Source organism: Physella acuta, unplaced genomic scaffold (genome assembly GCF_028476545.2).
Source record: "Physella acuta isolate Inbredline_101_S28 unplaced genomic scaffold, ASM2847654v3 ptg000076l, whole genome shotgun sequence".
NCBI lineage: Eukaryota > Metazoa > Mollusca > Gastropoda > Physidae > Physella > Physella acuta.
Window position 1 is genome coordinate 1,108,318 of NW_026731596.1, and position 18,678 is coordinate 1,126,995.

Here is an 18,678-nt window from a genome sequence, read left to right on the forward strand (position 1 = left end):
GCAAGTTAAATAAAAGTTTGCAAAAATAGTGGGTCTTTGTTATTATCTTTCCATTTATTTGATTCAAAAAGGACGAGAAGATATGAAAAAACTAACAACATTAATCCGTGATAAACTAACTTCATGCCACATTTCTTGTAAAAAAACACTTTGGTCAAAGTTTTTTTTTTTTCGGCGAAAGGCTGCATAAGTTTTATGCTTAATGTTGACAGAGTTGGTATAATGTGTCTAGGTCACTGCTGGTAAAAATGTGTCTATGATATGCAAGCTTAATGCACATGCAGTCAAATAACAAGTCTTTTTTTCTGTAATCACGGATCTGTAGGCCTACGCTGTCCACTACATACATACAGATGAAAGAATTGAACTTAGATATTCGAGGAAGTTAACTCCCACTTTGTTTATCACTTACATCTAGATCAAAACATTACCCTGTGTGGCGATGTGTAGAGGAAGGTACCTTGTATCACACTTCTCAATAATGTCATTCAAGGAAACTTGACTAGACTTCGTCAACCTCTCACGTACAAAGAATGTAGTATATTTTATCGAATAGGACTGTTGTTTTATGCTTCGTTAAAAAGAAAGCTTCTCACAATCGACACTCACATACATGTATAAAAAAATATGTAAACTTTAACACCAGACTCTTCTTATAGAATAACACATTTAGTCTCTAAACTAAGAAATTTAGAATGTAATACATAGAATAAATCATTTATCACTGTAGACTTCACATAGAAGAAAACACCTAACATTATACACTACACATAAAACATCTACCACTATACATAAAACATGTACCACTACACATAAAACATCTACCACTACACGTAAAACATCTACCACTACCCATAAAACATCTACCACTACACATAAAACATCTACCACTACACGTAAAACATCTACCACTACACATAAAACATCTACCACTACACATAAAACATCTACCACTACACATAAAACATCTACCACTACACGTAAAACATCTACCACTACACATAAAACATCTACCACTACACATAAAACATCTACCACTACACATAAAACATCTACCACTACACATAAAACATCTACCACTACACATAAAACATCTATCACTGCACATAAAACACTTATCACTAACACTACATATAAAACATCTAACACTACACATAAAACAGCTATCACTGCACATAAAACAGCTATCACTAACACTACACGTAAAACATCTACCACTACACGTGAAACATCTACCATAATACATAAAACATCTACCACTACACATAAAACATCTACCACTAGGCTAACTTATTACTAGTATTTTGCTGCTGTCCGTTTGTCGATCGCCACTGGCCATCAATAACGGATGGCCTGTTCCCGTCTAATCAAGTTCTGTGTTGATGAGAACAAACAGCCCGCTCCATATTTCATTAGCTGTGTAGCCAGTCTAGGGCCTATAACTCTGTCTAACGTAAGACGGGATAAAGTACTGGGTAAAAAAACACGGTTATCTCTCTTTTATCGGCTATTTCCTATGTCATTAATTCTAGAAAAAAAAAATGAATGTCACTTGAGTGGGTAATCGCCTCACACCCTAGTAGCGGATTTAAGGGGGGGGGGGCTGAAAGGACTGCAGTCAGTGGCCCCCGATTTTTGCGGGGCCCCCAAATTTGCTGGTTAATTGTTAGTTATCACTATGAAAATAAAATGTTTAATGTTTGCATCACAAGATTCAATTTTTTGTTTCAAAATATCTAAAACGTGCACACACTGAAGTATAATAATACATAGGAGCTGTCATCACCTCCTACCCGGGCATTGTTTAAAAAGCCGACGCTCCCTAAAATAACGCAGTACGCATCAACAGTAATAGCTTGAATTTAAAGTAATTAAAAATTTTAAGGAATTTCATTCAAGTAATGGGGATATATTTTGTCCTGGTATCTTTTGTATGTGAGATCAATTGTCCTTGAGATCATTTGTCCTGAGATCATTTGTCCGTGAGATACTTTGTCTGAGATATTTTGTCTGCGATCATTTGTCCTGCCACCTTGAAATGTGATGGCATTAGGCTTGGTGGTTGTTGTGGCCTCTGGAAGATGACAGACTGGTGAGCTAGCTACAAATAGAACTGGTGTTGGCGTGACGATGGTTGTACAGTCACCGTGGGGTAATGGAAGAAATGGGTGTACATTTTAGTCTGTTTTGTCAAGGGAGGTAACAAAAGGGTGTACATTTTAGCCTTTTTTGTTAAGGGAGGTAAGAAATGGGTGTACATTTTAGCCTTTTTTGTTAAGGGAGGTAAGAAAGGGGTGTACATTTTAGCCTTTTTTGTTAAGGGAGGTAAGAAATGGGTGTACATTTTAGCCTTTTTTGTTAAGGGAGGTAACAAAAGGGTGTACATTTTAGTCTGTTTTGTCAAGGGAGGTAATAAATGGTTGTATATTTTAGTCTGTTTTGTTAAAGGAGGTAAGAAATGGGTGTACATTTTAATCTGTTTTGTCAAGGGAGGTAACCGATGTGAACACGATTTTAAAAACAAAAGAATTCTGTGTAGCCTCCCTGTACTACTATTAAAATTATATTTTTGTTTACTGTGATAAATTGCAGGGTAGATAAAATGGTCGATAGCTGGACTTTGGTCATTTCTGCATCAGCCGTCCACTGTTGAACTACCTTAGACTAGTATCGTCGCTCTGCCCTCCTCAAGTTAAACATGTTACCAACTGCTAACTTATTGGCGACCTAACATTTACTGCTTGTTAACTACTGTTAAAATCCCAACTAACTACCTGTTCTATCCCAACTACCTACCTGTTCTATCCCAGCCACCAACCTGTTCTATCCCAGCTACCTACCTGTTCTATCCCAACTACCTCCCTGTTCTATCCCAGCTACCTCCCTGTTCTATCCCAGCTACCTACCTGCTCTATCCCAGCTACCTACTTGTTCTATCCCAGCCACCTACCTGTTCTATCCCAACTACCTACCTGTTCTATCCCAACTACCTACCTGTTCTATCCCAACTACCTACCTGTTCTATCCCAACTACCTCCCTGTTCTATCCCAGCTACCTATCTGTTCTATCCCAACTACCTACCTGTTCTATCCCAGCTACCTACCTGTTCTATCCCAACTACCTACCTGTTCTTTCCCAACTACCTACCTGTTATATCCCACCTACCTGTTCTATCCCAGCTACCTACCTGTTCTATCCCAACTACCTACCTGTTCTTTCCCAACTACCTACCTGTTCTATCCCAACTACCTACCTGTTCTATCAAAGCTGCCTACCTGTTCTATCCCAGCCACCTACCTGTTCTATCCCAACTACCTACCTGTTCTATCCCAACTACCTCCCTGTTCTATCCCAGCTACCTACTTGTTATATCCCATCTACCTACCTGTTCTATCCCAGCTACCTACCTGTTCTATCCCAACTACCTACCTGTTCTATCCCAGCTACCTACCTGTTCTATCCCAGCTACCTACCTGTTCTATCCCAGCTACCTAACTGTTCTATCCCAGCTACCTAACTGTTCTATCCCAACTACCTACCTGTTGTATCCCAACTACCTACCTGTTCTATCAAAGCTGCCTACCTGTTCCATCCCAGCCACCTACCTGTTCTATCCCAACAACCTACCTGTTCTATCCCAACTACCTACCTGTTCTATCCCACCTACCTACCTGTTCTATCCCGGCTAAACTACCTGTTCTATCCCAGCTACCTACCTGTTCTATCCCAACTACCTACCTGTGCTATCCCAGCTACCTACCTGTTCTATCCCAACTACCTACCTGTTCTATCCCAGCTACCTCCCTGTTCTATCTCAGCTACCTACCTGTTCTATCCCAACTACCTCCCTGTTCTATCCCAGCTACCTCCCTGTTCTATCCCAGCTACCTACCTGTTCTATCCCAGCTACCTACTTGTTCTATCCCAGCCACCTACCTGTTCTATCCCAACTACCTACCTGTTCTATCCCAACTACCTACCTGTTCTATCCCAACTACCTCCCTGTTCTATCCCAGCTACCTACCTGTTCTATCCCAACTACCTACCTGTTCTATCCCAACTACCTACCTGTTCTATCCCACCTACCTGTTCTATCCCAACTACCTCCCTGTTCTATCCCAACTACCTACCTGTTCTATCCCAACTACCTCCCTGTTCTATCCCAGCTACCTACCTGTTCTATCCCAACTACCTACCTGTTCTATCCCAGCTACCTACCTGTTCTATCCCAACTATCTATCTGTTCTATTCCAACTACCTACCTGTTCTTTCCCAACTACCTACCTGTTGTATCCCAACTACCTACCTGTTCTATCAAAGCTGCCTACCTGTTCTATCCCAGCCACCTACCTGTTCTATCCCAACAACCTACCTGTTCTATCCCAACTACCTACCTGTTGTATCCCAACTACCTACCTGTTCTATCCCAACTACCTACCTGTTCTATCCCAACTACCTATCTGTTCTATCCCAGCTACCTACCTGTTCTATCCCAGCCACCTACCTGTTCTATCCCAACTACTTACCTGTTCTATCCTAGCCACCTCCCTGTTCTATCCCAGCTACCTCCCTGTTCTATCCCAACTACCTCCCTGTTTTATCCCAGCTACCTACCTGTTCTATCCCAGCTACCTACCTGTTCTATCCCAGCTACCTACTTGTTCTATCCCAGCCACCTACCTGTTCTATCCCACCTACCTACCTGTTCTATCCCACCTACCTACCTGTTCTATCCCGGCTAACCTACCTGTTCTATCCCAACTACCTACCTGTTCTATCCCAGCCACCTACCTGTTCTATCCCAGCTACCTACCTGTTCTATCCCAACTACCTACCTGTTCTATCCCAACTACCTACCTGTTCTATCCCGGCTACCTGCCTGTTCTATCCCAACTACCTACCTGTTCTATCCCGGCTAACTTACCTGTTCTATCCCAGCCACCTGCCTGTCATATCCCATTTATCTACCTGTTACTTACTTATTATCTGCGTAAGAACCTGTTATCTACCTGTGTGTTACCTCCCCCTTTCATCTCACCTGACAGACCCATGCACCAATGACTTTCTTCTATTTTTAGCTCTCCACGCCCGGCTGATTGTGAGCTCAAAATTTCTCCGTGGCTTCGATAAGAGAATCATTTTTTCCGTCGAGACATTCAAGCGGCTGAGTTAAAAAAAAAACACTGCTGGTTTTAAACGGAAGGTGAGCGCCTGTGTAGGCGGAATTTCAAGTGGTGGATAGGGTTTGTTGATGGACTTTACTGTCGGGCAGACAAATTTATCCGCTTGTAAACTTTTCAGTCAGACAGACATGCATGTCTGCCTGTGACTTGCAGACAGACAGACCAATGCGATTGTATACCCGACAGCCTTATATAAAAACACAAATCTCCTCTTATAATTTCTTTTTTACTTGAAATTTACGACTGTGTAAATTTTCTCCAATCTAATTAAAGACTGAATAAAAAAGCTTTGATATAGACTTACTCAAGTTTTTTAAATCTAATTTAACCTTCAGAAACGACACTGAAACATGAGATCGACAACCTTTCAATACTCAAGCAGCAGGGGCGCTTCTAACATGGAGGGAAAGTGTGAGGGGGCGCCCATTACCATCTGAAAGTAATTTTCTCAAACACGACATAAGGATTACAATTTTCATCTGTCAGGTGTGATGTGTATGCCGAAGCAACGTCACTTAGCGATCATCATTTGCAGTGTTTCTTCCAGACTTTTTTATCCGGGGGGGGGGGGGCACTTGAAATTTTCGAGGGGAGCGGACAAAATTTTCCGGGGGGTGGGGGGCGGTCACTGTTAAACGTATATATTTTCTATGTAAATTCCATTTTGTTCGGGGGGCGGTAGACTTTCTTCAGGAGGGGGGGGGGAGAAACTCTGATCATTTGTACCTAAAGTAACTTTACCAACAAGCAGATTTATCAAACGGGTATTCCCGACATACACACAAAGAAATAAACGGAAATGCCCGATCATAATCAAATAATCGGACAATCCCAATGTAAAGTGAAACAAGGGAGAAGTTAAACGCGGCAATAAATGAAATCGTTCTTTGGCCTTTGGAAATGACAGTAAAAGGGGCGCAACTTCTGGTCTTGTTTTGATAGGCTTATCTATGCGCAGTGATCTACGGAGAAAAACGAGCAAATTTACAACTTGTCAGGCATTGACTAAAAATGTTGACTGCATTATCAATTTTGTCATGTGTACTTTTTTGTACAATGTCGCTGTGTACACACTTAACCTGAGGTTGTATTACCTCACATGTAAATCTTCTGTTTCAGATCATAAAAATGACACAATAAACAGGTCTAGTCTTCTTATAAAGCTCTGGTTTCTGCCTTTAGCTCGCTCTACAAGTTGTTAGCTGCGTGTAGGGTGTTGTTGGCGCCGAATTCTTGCACAAGTAAGTAAAGAAAAACCTAATACGGTACGGGTTAGTTCTCTAGTTGACGGGACGTCAGTTGGTCCATGGCCAGCTTGCTGTGACAAATGCCTCCGGAAATATATCGATATGTCCGGAAATCGGCTTGATCACAGTGTTCATTACATCACGACTGTCAATCTCTGTCCGCGTAGAAGCTTGATATAATGTTAATTAGGTTTAGCCCTAATGAACTTGTACCTTACTTTTAAGACGCACTCAAGTCTCATGGAACTGAATGGCGTTTCCCACCCTACCCTCTACCCCCACCCTCCACTTTAGCCAAACGTGTGTAGCCTACTCTCTAAGAACGGTAGGTTTTTAAATTCTTGGCGCACATTCAATCATCGACATGGTAATTTTAAAAAAACTCATTACAGGTTCAGTGAAGTTTCACTGGAGCTCTTCATTTCTCTAGGCCGTACACACGTACACGTACACGTACACGTACACGTACACGTACACGTACACGTACACGTACACGTACACGTACACGTACACGTACACGAACACGTACACGTACACGTACACGTACACGTACACGTACACGTACACGTACACGTACACGTACACGTACACGTACACGTACACGTACACGTACACGTACACGTACACGTACACGTACACGACATTTTTTGAGGTAATAACTCCCTAGTGATAAGGGGGTCATAGCTCGGTGTTACGCTAAAGGTAAAGGGAAAGATAACTCATTGTATAGATGGAGACAAAGTATACGTCACGTAAGAGTTGAAGGATTTATATACTAGGTAATGACTTGTGGTATTCATGTATTTGAAGTTAATGATAAATAAGGATATACATTCCTAGAGGTGAGGGGTGTCAAGTATCACATGACAGGGATAATATTACTTCATGTAATTGGTAACATTACATACGCAATTAACACCATTGGTCTAATTAGGGAACGACGTGGTCGGATGGTAGAGCTGACCTGAAAATGTTCGTGTTCGGATCCCAGTTCTAGTTTGTTGGGCGTTCCAGAGTCCACTCTAATACGTGTTAGATACGTTAGATACGTTAGATACGTTAGATACGTTAGATACGTTAGATACGTTAGATACGTTAGATACGTTAGATACGTTAGATACGTGTTAGATACGTTAGATACATTAGATACGTTAGATACGTGTTAGATACGTTAGATACGTTAGATACGTTAGATACGTTAGATACGTGTTAGATACGTTAGATACGTTAGATACGTTAGATACGTTAGATACGTTAGATACGTTAGATACGTTAGATACGTTAGATACGTTAGATACGTTAGATACGTTAGATACGTTAGATACGTTAGATACGTTAGATACGTGTTAGATACGTTAGATACGTTAGATACGTTAGATACGTTAGATACGTGTTAGATACGTTAGATACGTTAGATACGTTAGATACGTTAGATACGTTAGATACGTTAGATACGTTAGATACGTTAGATACGTTAGATACGTGTTAGATACGTTAGATACGTTAGATACGTTAGATACGTTAGATACGTGTTAGATACGTTAGATACGTTAGATACGTTAGATACGTTAGATACGTTAGATACGTTAGATACGTTAGATACGTTAGATACGTTAGATACGTTAGATACGTTAGATACGTTAGATACGTTAGATACGTGTTAGATACATTAGATACGTGTTAGATACGTTAGATACGTGTTAGATACGTTAGATACGTGTTAGATACGTTAGATACGTGTTAGATACGTGTTAGATACGTTAGATACGTGTTAGATACGTGTTAGATACGTGTTAGATACGTGTTAGATACGTTAGATACGTGTTAGATACGTGTTAGATACGTTAGATACGTGTTAGATACGTTAGATACGTGTTAGATACGTTAGATACGTGTTAGATACGTTAGATACGTGTTAGATACGTGTTAGATACGTGTTAGATACGTTAGATACGTTAGATACGTTAGATACGTGTTAGATACATTAGATACGTGTTAGATACGTGTTAGATACGTTAGATACGTGTTAGATACGTGTTAGATACGTTAGATACGTGTTAGATACGTGTTAGATACGTGTTAGATACGTGTTAGATACGTGTTAGATACGTGTTAGATACGTTAGATACGTTAGATACGTTAGATACGTGTTAGATACATTAGATACGTGTTAGATACGTGTTAGATACGTTAGATACGTTAGATACGTTAGATACGTGTTAGATACATTAGATACGTGTTAGATACGTGTTAGATACGTTAGATACGTGTTAGATACGTGTTAGATACGTTAGATACGTTAGATACGTTAGATACGTGTTAGATACATTAGATACGTGTTAGATACGTGTTAGATACGTGTTAGATACGTTAGATACGTTAGATACGTGTTAGATACATTAGATACGTGTTAGATACGTGTTAGATACGTGTTAGATACGTGTTAGATACGTTAGATACGTTAGATACGTTAGATACGTGTTAGATACGTTAGATACGTGTTAGATACGTGTTAGATACGTGTTAGATACGTGTTAGATACGTTAGATACGTGTTAGATACGTTAGATACGTGTTAGATACGTGTTAGATACGTGTTAGATACGTTAGATACGTTAGATACGTTAGATACGTGTTAGATACATTAGATACGTGTTAGATACGTGTTAGATACGTTAGATACGTGTTAGATACGTGTTAGATACGTTAGATACGTTAGATACGTGTTAGATACGTTAGATACGTTAGATACGTGTTAGATACGTTAGATACGTGTTAGATACGTTAGATACGTGTTAGATACGTTAGATACGTTAGATACGTGTTAGATACGTTAGATACGTGTTAGATACGTGTTAGATACGTGTTAGATACGTGTTAGATACGTGTTAGATACATTAGATACATTAGATACGTTAGATACGTTAGATACGTGTTAGATACATTAGATACATTAGATACGTTAGATACGTTAGATACGTTAGATACGTGTTAGATACATTAGATACATTAGATACATTAGATACATTAGATACGTTAGATACGTTAGATACGTTAGATACGTGTTAGATACGTTAGATACGTGTTAGATACGTTAGATACGTTAGATACGTTAGATACGTGTTAGAGGAAAAAAGTCGGCTGGACATAGTGCTGACCATAACATCCCTCACACGTCGAGATCAATAAAACAGGTCAACTTCACTTCATCTACCCCGTGTATATTGGGTACGAAAGGGTAGAAGATGATGAAGATTGTTCGATTTTACTTTCTACCTACACTCAACACACTGATCTATTTTACTTTCTAACTACACTCAACACACCGATCTATTTTACTTTCTACCTACACTCAACACATTGAGCCTAGATCCAATTCTGGGCACATCCTTAGAATGCGAACAGAAACACAAACCTCATCAAACCCATTAAACTAATTATAACTTCAGTTACCACCTCTAAAAAAAAACCAGCTCCCCTTAAAAGCACATTAGCCCGCTGCTTGAAGCAACTCGGACTAATCACGTCCTAGTGAGCTGAATTGTCTACACGAACTACCACTACAGACCAGCTTCGTGAAAATATTTCAAATTTTCCATACCTGTCCACGACCGCCCCAACCCACAGGTTCCTGCTCGTGCACGCAGGTGTGAGTGCACTGAGGGTTATGTGCATGGTCATATCTCGTCAAGTTGTTTATTTACCAAGTGAAATAGTTTGACGGCAGTTGAGCAGACTTCTCTAGACCAGATTTTTGTGCTCACACCAAGCTCAGGTAAATATTGATTTGACTTTATACTCCAGCTGTATGTGGGTAAATCTAGGTGAAGCAGACATACGTCTGATATTTTAGTCTAATTAGTAATCTAATGATGGTGATAGTATTACTTAAAATTGTTCCTATATTTAATTAACCCCTAAGGAAACGTCATAGACAAAATATTAACTTTTGAAGTAGGTGGCGACTATTTGAGTTTAACTTTTAATCTAACGACTAAGTTCGACTTTTAATCTAACGACTAAGTTCGACTTTTAATCTAACGACTAAGTTCGACTTTTAATCTAACGAATAAGTTCGACTTTTAATCTAACGACTAAGTTCGATTTTTAATCAAACGACTATCTAAGTTCGACTTTTTATATATTTTTTTAATCAGTGAAAAATAGTCTATCCTCAAACAGTTTGTTGACCGACGTTTTCTCTATCGTATCTAAAGAAAGAAATATGGTCTAATCGTTAGGTTATTTAAATGATAGTTATTACTGTTTTTAAAACATATTATTTTCTTCTTTTTCCAAATTAGTTCTGTAAGAAGAAAATTGTAAATCAATATTTATGTTTTAAAATAAATTAACATCATAATTGTTAAATTGTTCACGTTCATTCTTAATTAAGACGATACACTTCCAATTAAAATATATCCATTAAATCCAATCATTAGACTACGATAAGTAAACTGTGAGTTGTAGTAAAATGGAATTAACGTCTTACTAATTGTGATCTAATTAAATATACACATTTTTTAACAAATCAGTATATTACCTAAGTTTGTCTTTTAAACTCATTACCTCATATGTTACATGTTTAAATCCTACATGATAACCTATGATTAGCACGAAGTTTTGTAAACAACGATGAACATCAGCTCACCGGACTGGCCTTTGCGACCTAGTCCTTTCCCGTTTTTTTCCCACGTTTTCTTTAACTTGCTTTCGCGTCTGTTTTTCCATCAAATCTTGCGATCGAAATTGAGGGCACTTCCCAATTAGCTAGCGCGCTGAAATTTTCAGGGAAGCTTTGTTTACGATGACAATACAATATTCAATTATTATTATTACTAAATTGATCCATGGAAAAATTTTATTGATCATTTTAGACTCCTATTGATTTGTACAAAAAAAGGGACATAACCTTGTAATTGTAATTTGATAAAAAACAAGGTTCGGTACTTTCCCTTTTCTGGCTTACAATTTTTTTAGTTCAATCAGAAAACGTGGGTTGTTTTTTTTTATTTTTAATGATAATTATTATTATTGTAATAATTATCTTTTAGTTTTCTCGACAAATTGACTTATTTGATATTCTTTTAGTTGACTAATCATCATGATTGAAATATTTATAATGATATTCTTGAAAACGATACTGTTGATAATGATACTCTTGATAATTATACTCTTGTAGATACAATAGAAAAGAAATTATTCCTTTAAATATAGATTACTTGAATTGAGCACCAACAAACAAACAATTAAACTTTACGAAACAAAGTAAAACCTGGTAAAAAAAAATGAATCCAAATATTTTAAGAGATACAAATATTTTATAGACCACCGACAAAGGTATTTAAAGTATAGGCTCCGACAATCTATTGAGATAACTTTTCGACTGACAACTCGCTCAGACGTGAATAAAACACGTGTACTGCACCTCAACTCCTATTCCCCCCCCCCCCCACCCCCCCACCCCCACCCCTCCCCAACCAAACAGCGAACATCTTCAAACGTTCATATCAAACCTTGGAAAACACTTGTTACTATTACCTCCCCCATATCTCATAGATACCGTTTGTTTGATACTTTAGGCATCCCCGAATAGTAACATCAGAAAAATGATTTTAAAAACTGTAGATCTTGGTACGTAGGCTCACAAGATCATGTTCAGAAAAATGATTTTAAAAAGGTAGATCTTGGTACGTAAGCTTACAAGATCATGTTCAGAAAAATAATTTTAAAACGTAGATCTGGAGACATTGGCTCACACCATAGAACTTTCCAACAAGATCTAGTGTAGAATTCCCACTCGAACTATTTATGTGAGAAGGCTTAAAGTACGAAGAATTTTAGTTCATCGTTAAACTTGTATTACTTAGCCCATGGCTCAGGTGGGGTAGGAGGGGGTGGGAGCGGAAATTGCAGGTCTGGGTGTAGACATTCAACTACAAGGTATAATTTGTAGCAACAACTGTAGACAAGATTAATAGTTAGATACAAACTTCACATAGTGCCGAGGTGTGCTATTCAAACTTCACATGGTGCAGAGGTGTGCTATTCAAACTTCACATGGTGCAGAGGTGTGCTATTCAAACTTCACATGGTGCAGAGGTGTGCTATTCAAACTTCACATGGTGCCGAGGTGTTCTATTCAAACTTCACATGGTGCAGAGGTGTTCTATTCAAACTTCACATGGTGCAGAGGTGTGCTATTCAAACTTCACATGGTGCAGAGGTGTGCTATTCAAACTTCACATGGTGCAGAGGTGTGCTATTCAAACTTCACATGGTGCAGAGGTGTGCTATTCAAACTTCACATGGTGCCGAGGTGTGCTATTCAAACTTCACATAGTGCCGAGGTGTGCTATTCAAACTTCACATAGTGCCGAGGTGTGCTATTCAAACTTCAAGCTAATACCTTTCATCAAGCTCAGTCTACACGTGCATAAAAACACAATGTGTTCAAATTTAACTTGTCAACTTACCCAAGTCATCTACTGTATAAATATATACATCGTACACATATCTCTCCAACACATCAACACAACATATTGTATTCTCGCCCGGGGTGGCACCCCCTCATTGTGACGCCATTTTTGTAACTTGCTAGATTTAGCTATGCAAAAATCTACAAGATGAAACCCTTTAAAACTAAATGATTCTAATTTTTAAAAACGTGTGCCCACTTTTCGTGTTTATCTTACAGGTGTGAAATAATAATAAAAATTATCCGAAGCGTTTTTGTTACTTGATAAAATTTTCCAATAGATTTGTATACTTTATTTAGTCTTTTCTCGAACTCAAGCAAGCAAGGCGTGCAGACAACATGGAGGAAACCAGACAAACTTTCAGCGACGTGCACAAGGCTATTGGCGACTTCACCAAGGCTCTGCCAACCCATCTGAAGTCAGGCCAACCCAGGCTGGTCGAGACCTTGACCCAGATCTTGTCCTACCTGCCCCTGGATGACCCAGCCTGGGACGACGAGGAGGTGGGTGAGCTAAAGACGGGGTGGGACGACCTCCAGGTGTGGATGGAACTGATTCTGGACAAGACGGGCGCCTTGATCAAGGACTCAAGCAAGGACTGGTACTCCAAAACTAAAGAAGACTTGCAGTGGAAGCTATTCTTGTTGCATGCTGCTATAGAAAAGATGAAACCCTTTAACGAGATTAGTGTTGTCAAAATGCAAGGTATGAATCTGTAGACTAAAGATCAGAGTTTCTTTCAGGCATATCTTCAGGGGCGCTCCCCTAACCTCTAACAAATTGAGAAAACTCTCTAAACAGTAAATTTATTCTTTAAACAGTGTCTGCTAACCTCGCCCCTGAAATTTTAAGTACACCCCTGGAGATAAATGTTTGAAAGAAACCCTGCTTAGGATGTGTTTGTAGTGTGTACTTCAGTATGAAAACATTGAAATACAAATGGACAACTCTTGTTGCGTAAAAAAATGTACCCAGCAGTTATTTCCCCTGAATGTAACTTTTCTTCCAGTTCTGGCCTCCGGTATTGGCGGCGGTAACCACTACATTGGAGGTGAACAACGTAAGGCCATCACTAGGGAGAGGTAGGTCTACAGGTGTCTCTAGACAGGCAGGTAACCACTACATTGGAGGTGAACAACGTAAGGCCATCACTAGGGAGAGGTAGGTCTACAGGTGTCTCTAGACAGGCAGGTAACCACTACATTGGAGGTGAACAACGTAAGGCCATCACTAGGGAGAGCTAGGTCTACAGGTTTCTCTAGACAGGTAGGTCTACAGGTGTCTCTAGACAGGCAGGTAACCACTACATTGGAGGTGAACAACGTAAGGCCATCACTAGGGAGAGGTAGGTCTACAGGTTTCTCTAGACAGGTAGGTCTACAGGTGTCTCTAGACAGACAGGTAACCACTACATTGGAGGTAAACAACGTAAGGCCATCACTAGGGAGAGGTAGGTCTACAGGTTTCTCTAGACAGGTAGGTCTACAGATGTCTCTAGACAGACAGGTAACCACTACATTGGAGGTGAACAACGTAAGGCCATCACTAGGGAAAGGTAAGTCTACAGGTGTCTCTAGACAGGTAGGTCTACAGGTTTCTCTAGACAGGTAGGTCTACATGTGTCTCTAGACAGGTAGGTACCTACAGGTTTCTGTAGACAAGTAAGTCTACAGGTTTCTCTAGACAGGCAGGTCTACAGGTTTCTCTAGACAGGTAGGTGTCTACGGGTTTCTCTAGACAGGTAGGTGTCTACACGTTTCTCTAGGCAGGTAGGTACCTACAGGTTTCTGTAGACAGGTAAGTCTACAGGTTTCTCTATACAGGTAGGTGTCTACGGGTTTCTCTAGGCAGGTAGGTGTCTACGGGTTTCTCTAGACTGGTAGGTGTCTACAGGTTTCTCTAGACTGGTAGGTGTCTACAGGTTTCTCTAGACAGGTAGGTGTCTACAGGTTTCTCTAGACAGGTAGGTGTCTACAGGTTTCTCTAGACAGGTAGGTCTACAGGTTTCTCTAGACAGGTAGGTGTCTACAGGTTTCTCTAGACAGGTTGGTGTCTACAGGTTTCTCTAGACAGGTAGGTCTACAGGTTTCTCTAGACAGGTAGGTGTCTACAGGTTTCTCTAGACAGGTAGGTGTCTACAGGTTTCTCTAGACAGGTAGGTGTCTACAGGTTTCTCTAGACAGGTAAGTGCCTACAGGTTTATCCCGACAGGTAGGTGCCTACAGGTTTCTCTAGACAGGTAGGTGTCTACAGGTTTCTCTAGACTGGTAGGTGTCTACAGGTTTCTCTAGACTGGTAGGTGTCTACAGGTTTCTCTAGACAGGTAGGTGTCTACATGATTCTCTAGACAGGTAGGTGTCTACAGGTTTCTCTAGACAGGTAGGTGTCTACAGGTTTCTCTAGACAGGTAGGTGTCTACAGGTTTCTCTAGACAGGTAGGTTTCTACAGGTTTCTCTAGACAGGTTGGTGTCTACAGGTTTCTCTAGACAGGTAGGTCTACAGGTTTCTCTAGAAAGGTAGGTGTCTACATGTTTCTCTAGACAGGTAGGTGTCTACAGGTTTATCCCGACAGGTAGGTGCCTGCAGGTTTATCTGGACAGGTAGGTCTACAGGTTTCTCTAGACAGGTAGGTGTCTACAGGTTTCTCTAGACAGGTAGGTGTCTACAGGTTTCTCTAGACAGGTAGGTACCTACAGGAGTTTTTCTAGACAGGTAGGTGCCTACTGGAGCATTTCTGTGCTAAATTTGCCTCAGTTTTACGTGTCTGGCTTGTAAAGACAATAGATACACCACTAAAAGTGAAATCCTTTCGGTGTGTACCATGGCATTAGCCAATGAGATCATGAGTCTCTTGATCTCACTCAATCTTTACATGTATAGTCCAAAGAAATGCTAAACCATAGGTTTGGTTCCAATCGGTTGCAGAATCTGGCGAAAAGAGACCAGAGTTGGTAATCCTGTCACGTAACGGGACGGTGGGAATTTGTTCTCCCACATCGAATAGTTTCTGTCCCCACCCAACCAGCCTCATCTGTCCGGTGGCTCGAACTCAGGCTCTAACTCAGGCTCGAACTCAGGCTCGAAATCAGGCTCGAACTCAGGAATATCGGGTTGACAGCTATGAACTTTTCCCTACCATACCACGTATAATTTGATAGTTGAGAGGTTCCACGCGTTTAATGTATTAGATATCAAAAACAAGCTTTTAATGCCATGCAATGGGATAAAGTTCAGTCTGACTTGCGGTCACTTAGAATTGGTTTTCAGCTTTAGGGAGAGAAATGTGGGCCTTATCAATTGGTTAGAGAGCTGCGTTTTAAAATATTTAAAAAGATGTAATGTTTAAATCAATGTAGTGTGTAAATATAAATAAAAATGTGCCTAACGTGTCTGGTAATAGTTAATTAGCCTTCCTAATGTAATCTTATCACAACTTTGGACGCGGGTTAAAATCGTACTGGTGTTTGTGTTTAACTTCATATGCACTTCCTTTCATATCGCATCTGTGTAACTTTTGTTACGTTATTTGTAGCTTTAATTTTCTTTTTCGATATTGCCTTTCTTGTTAACTTTAAGTTGATTTAGAATTTTTTTAAATTAAATTACTTCTTTAAATAAATTAGTGTTTAACAGTTTTGTAAAAAAGAAAATTATTATCTTCATAAATTCGTAATTTACAGTTCTACTCATAATGCAGACAAAGTTTCTTCCAGGCTTCGCCCCCCCCCCCCCCCCCCCATCCCGAAAAAATTCTACCGCCCCCCCCCCCCCCCGAACGAAATGAAATTAATATAATTTATATAGAAAATATATACTTTTTCAGTGTCCGCCCCCCCCCCCCCCCCGAAGAAAGTCTACCGCCCCCCCCCCCCCCCGAAAATTTCAAGTTCCCCCCCCCCCCCCCTTGAAGAAAAACGTCTGGAAGAAACACTGAAAGCAGATGCTCTGATCTACCGGAACAATCAAACAAACAATAATATACAAACTTCTCGCTTTTAGCATGCATATAGATAACATCGTTTAAAAGAATATTACATTGTTAAAATTATTTTTAAAATTTTAATAAACATATCTACGTCTAGAAGCGAAAGACTGAATGTATTTTTATTTTTACAGAATCAACTGTGCAGTCAACCTACTGTAAATAAAAAGTCTTGAAATAATCAAGAAGGCACTCACAGAAAATGCATCATGATTTGGCTGCAAATGCAAACTATGGACACTTTTACTAGTTTCCTTCTCTGCTTTTATATGTTGAATAAATACTTGTCAAAAATACTTGTCAAAAAATACTTGTCAAAAATACTTGTCAAAAATGCTTGTCAAAAATACTTGTCAAAAATACTTGTCAAAAATACTTGTCAAAAATACTTGTCAAAAATACTTGTCAAAAATACTTGTCAAAAATACTTGTCAAAAATACTTGTCAAAAATACTTGTCAAAATAGGCCTACTTGTCAAAAATAGGCCTACTTGTCAAAAATAGGCCTACTTGTCAAAAATAGGCCTACTTGTCAAAAATAGGCCTACTTGTCAAAAATACTTGTCAAAAATACTTGTCAAAAATACTTGTCAAAAATACTTGTCAAAAATACTTGTCAAAATAGGCCTACTTGTCAAAAATAGGCCTACTTGTCAAAAATAGGCCTACTTGTCAAAAATAGGCCTACTTGTCAAAAATACTTGTTAAAAATACTTGTCAAAAATACTTGTCAAAAATACTTGTCAAAAATACTTGTCAAAAATACTTGTCAAAAATACTTGTCAAAAATACTTGTCAAAAATACTTGTCAAAAATACTTGTCAAAAATACTTGTCAAAAATACTTGTCAAAAAACTGTCGTGATAGTGTTTGTAAACGGATGCAGTTTCTGCCATATTTAAGTCTTTGAGTTGCATAATCTTCCTCCCACTTCCCCTTCTCCTTTACGTATGCACTTGACAGTAGCCTAGCACGTCGTCAACCCTCTATACATTTTGGCTTACACTTACAATACATCCTTCATACTTTCTTTCTACCTGCCTCCCTTAATACATTAAGGTCATTACATTATGTTATAACCGTCTTACACTTACATCCTTCATGTAGCACTTGCATTTGGCGATATCGTGATTTTATTTTATCTGGCCAAGATTTGACCATTGAGGCGATTGGTCCTTTTGAGAGTCTACTGGGCACAACATTAAAACAAGATAACTGAGTTCGTACGGGCATGTCACCAAAGTTTCTTCCAGGCATCTCTTCAGGGGGCTCTCCCCCCCCCCCCGAAGAAAGTCTACCGCCCCCGCCCCCCCCCCCCCCCCGAACGAAATAGAATTTATATAGAAAATATATATTTTTGAAATTGTTGTCCGCCCCCCCCCCCCGAACGAAATGGAATTTATATAGAAAATATATACTTTTGAAATTGTTGTCCGCCCCCCCCCCCCCGCGCGAAAATTTCAAGTGCACCCCCGGAGAAAAAAGTCTAGAAGAAACACTGCATGTCACACGAACCAATGGCCTATCCAAAACAATAATGCAGGGCACTGTGCCAGGAGAGACAAGAAGTGGAAGGCAAAGATGTGACTGGATGGATGACACCAAAGATAGGACTGTCTGCCTGTTTTAGAACTAATCGTAGTGGAATAGGGCCGAGATGGATGGCGGGTAATGCGAAGGTCAAATGTGGTGCCCCAACGACTCATTGAGCGATGGTGATGTTGATGGTGATAATGATTATAATGATGATGGTGATGATGATGATCTGGGCAAGAGAGACATTAAA

General features: G+C 39.6%; 1 protein-coding gene across 3 annotated transcripts; it reads left to right on the forward strand.

Annotated features, from left to right (window-relative positions):
• The first annotated feature begins 6,249 nt into the window (after nt 1–6,249).
• Nucleotides 6,250–17,206, forward strand: LOC131953858 (uncharacterized). Of its 3 annotated transcripts, none has more exons than XM_059317284.1 (5): nt 6,250–6,328; nt 10,058–10,205; nt 13,209–13,614; nt 13,919–13,991; nt 17,027–17,206. In XM_059317284.1, the coding sequence occupies exons 3-5, from the start codon at nt 13,248–13,250 to the stop codon at nt 17,052–17,054; spliced, it is 468 nt and encodes a 155-aa protein (XP_059173267.1). In that variant the 5' UTR covers nt 6,250–6,328; nt 10,058–10,205; nt 13,209–13,247; the 3' UTR covers nt 17,055–17,206. The 3 variants fall into 3 exon arrangements, with proteins under 3 accessions (XP_059173267.1, XP_059173253.1, XP_059173260.1); XM_059317270.1 differs by having other exon boundaries at nt 6,254–6,328; nt 13,227–13,614; nt 17,027–17,204; XM_059317277.1 differs by having other exon boundaries at nt 6,324–6,425; nt 13,227–13,614; nt 17,027–17,204.
• The last annotated feature ends 1,472 nt before the right edge of the window (nt 17,207–18,678 follow it).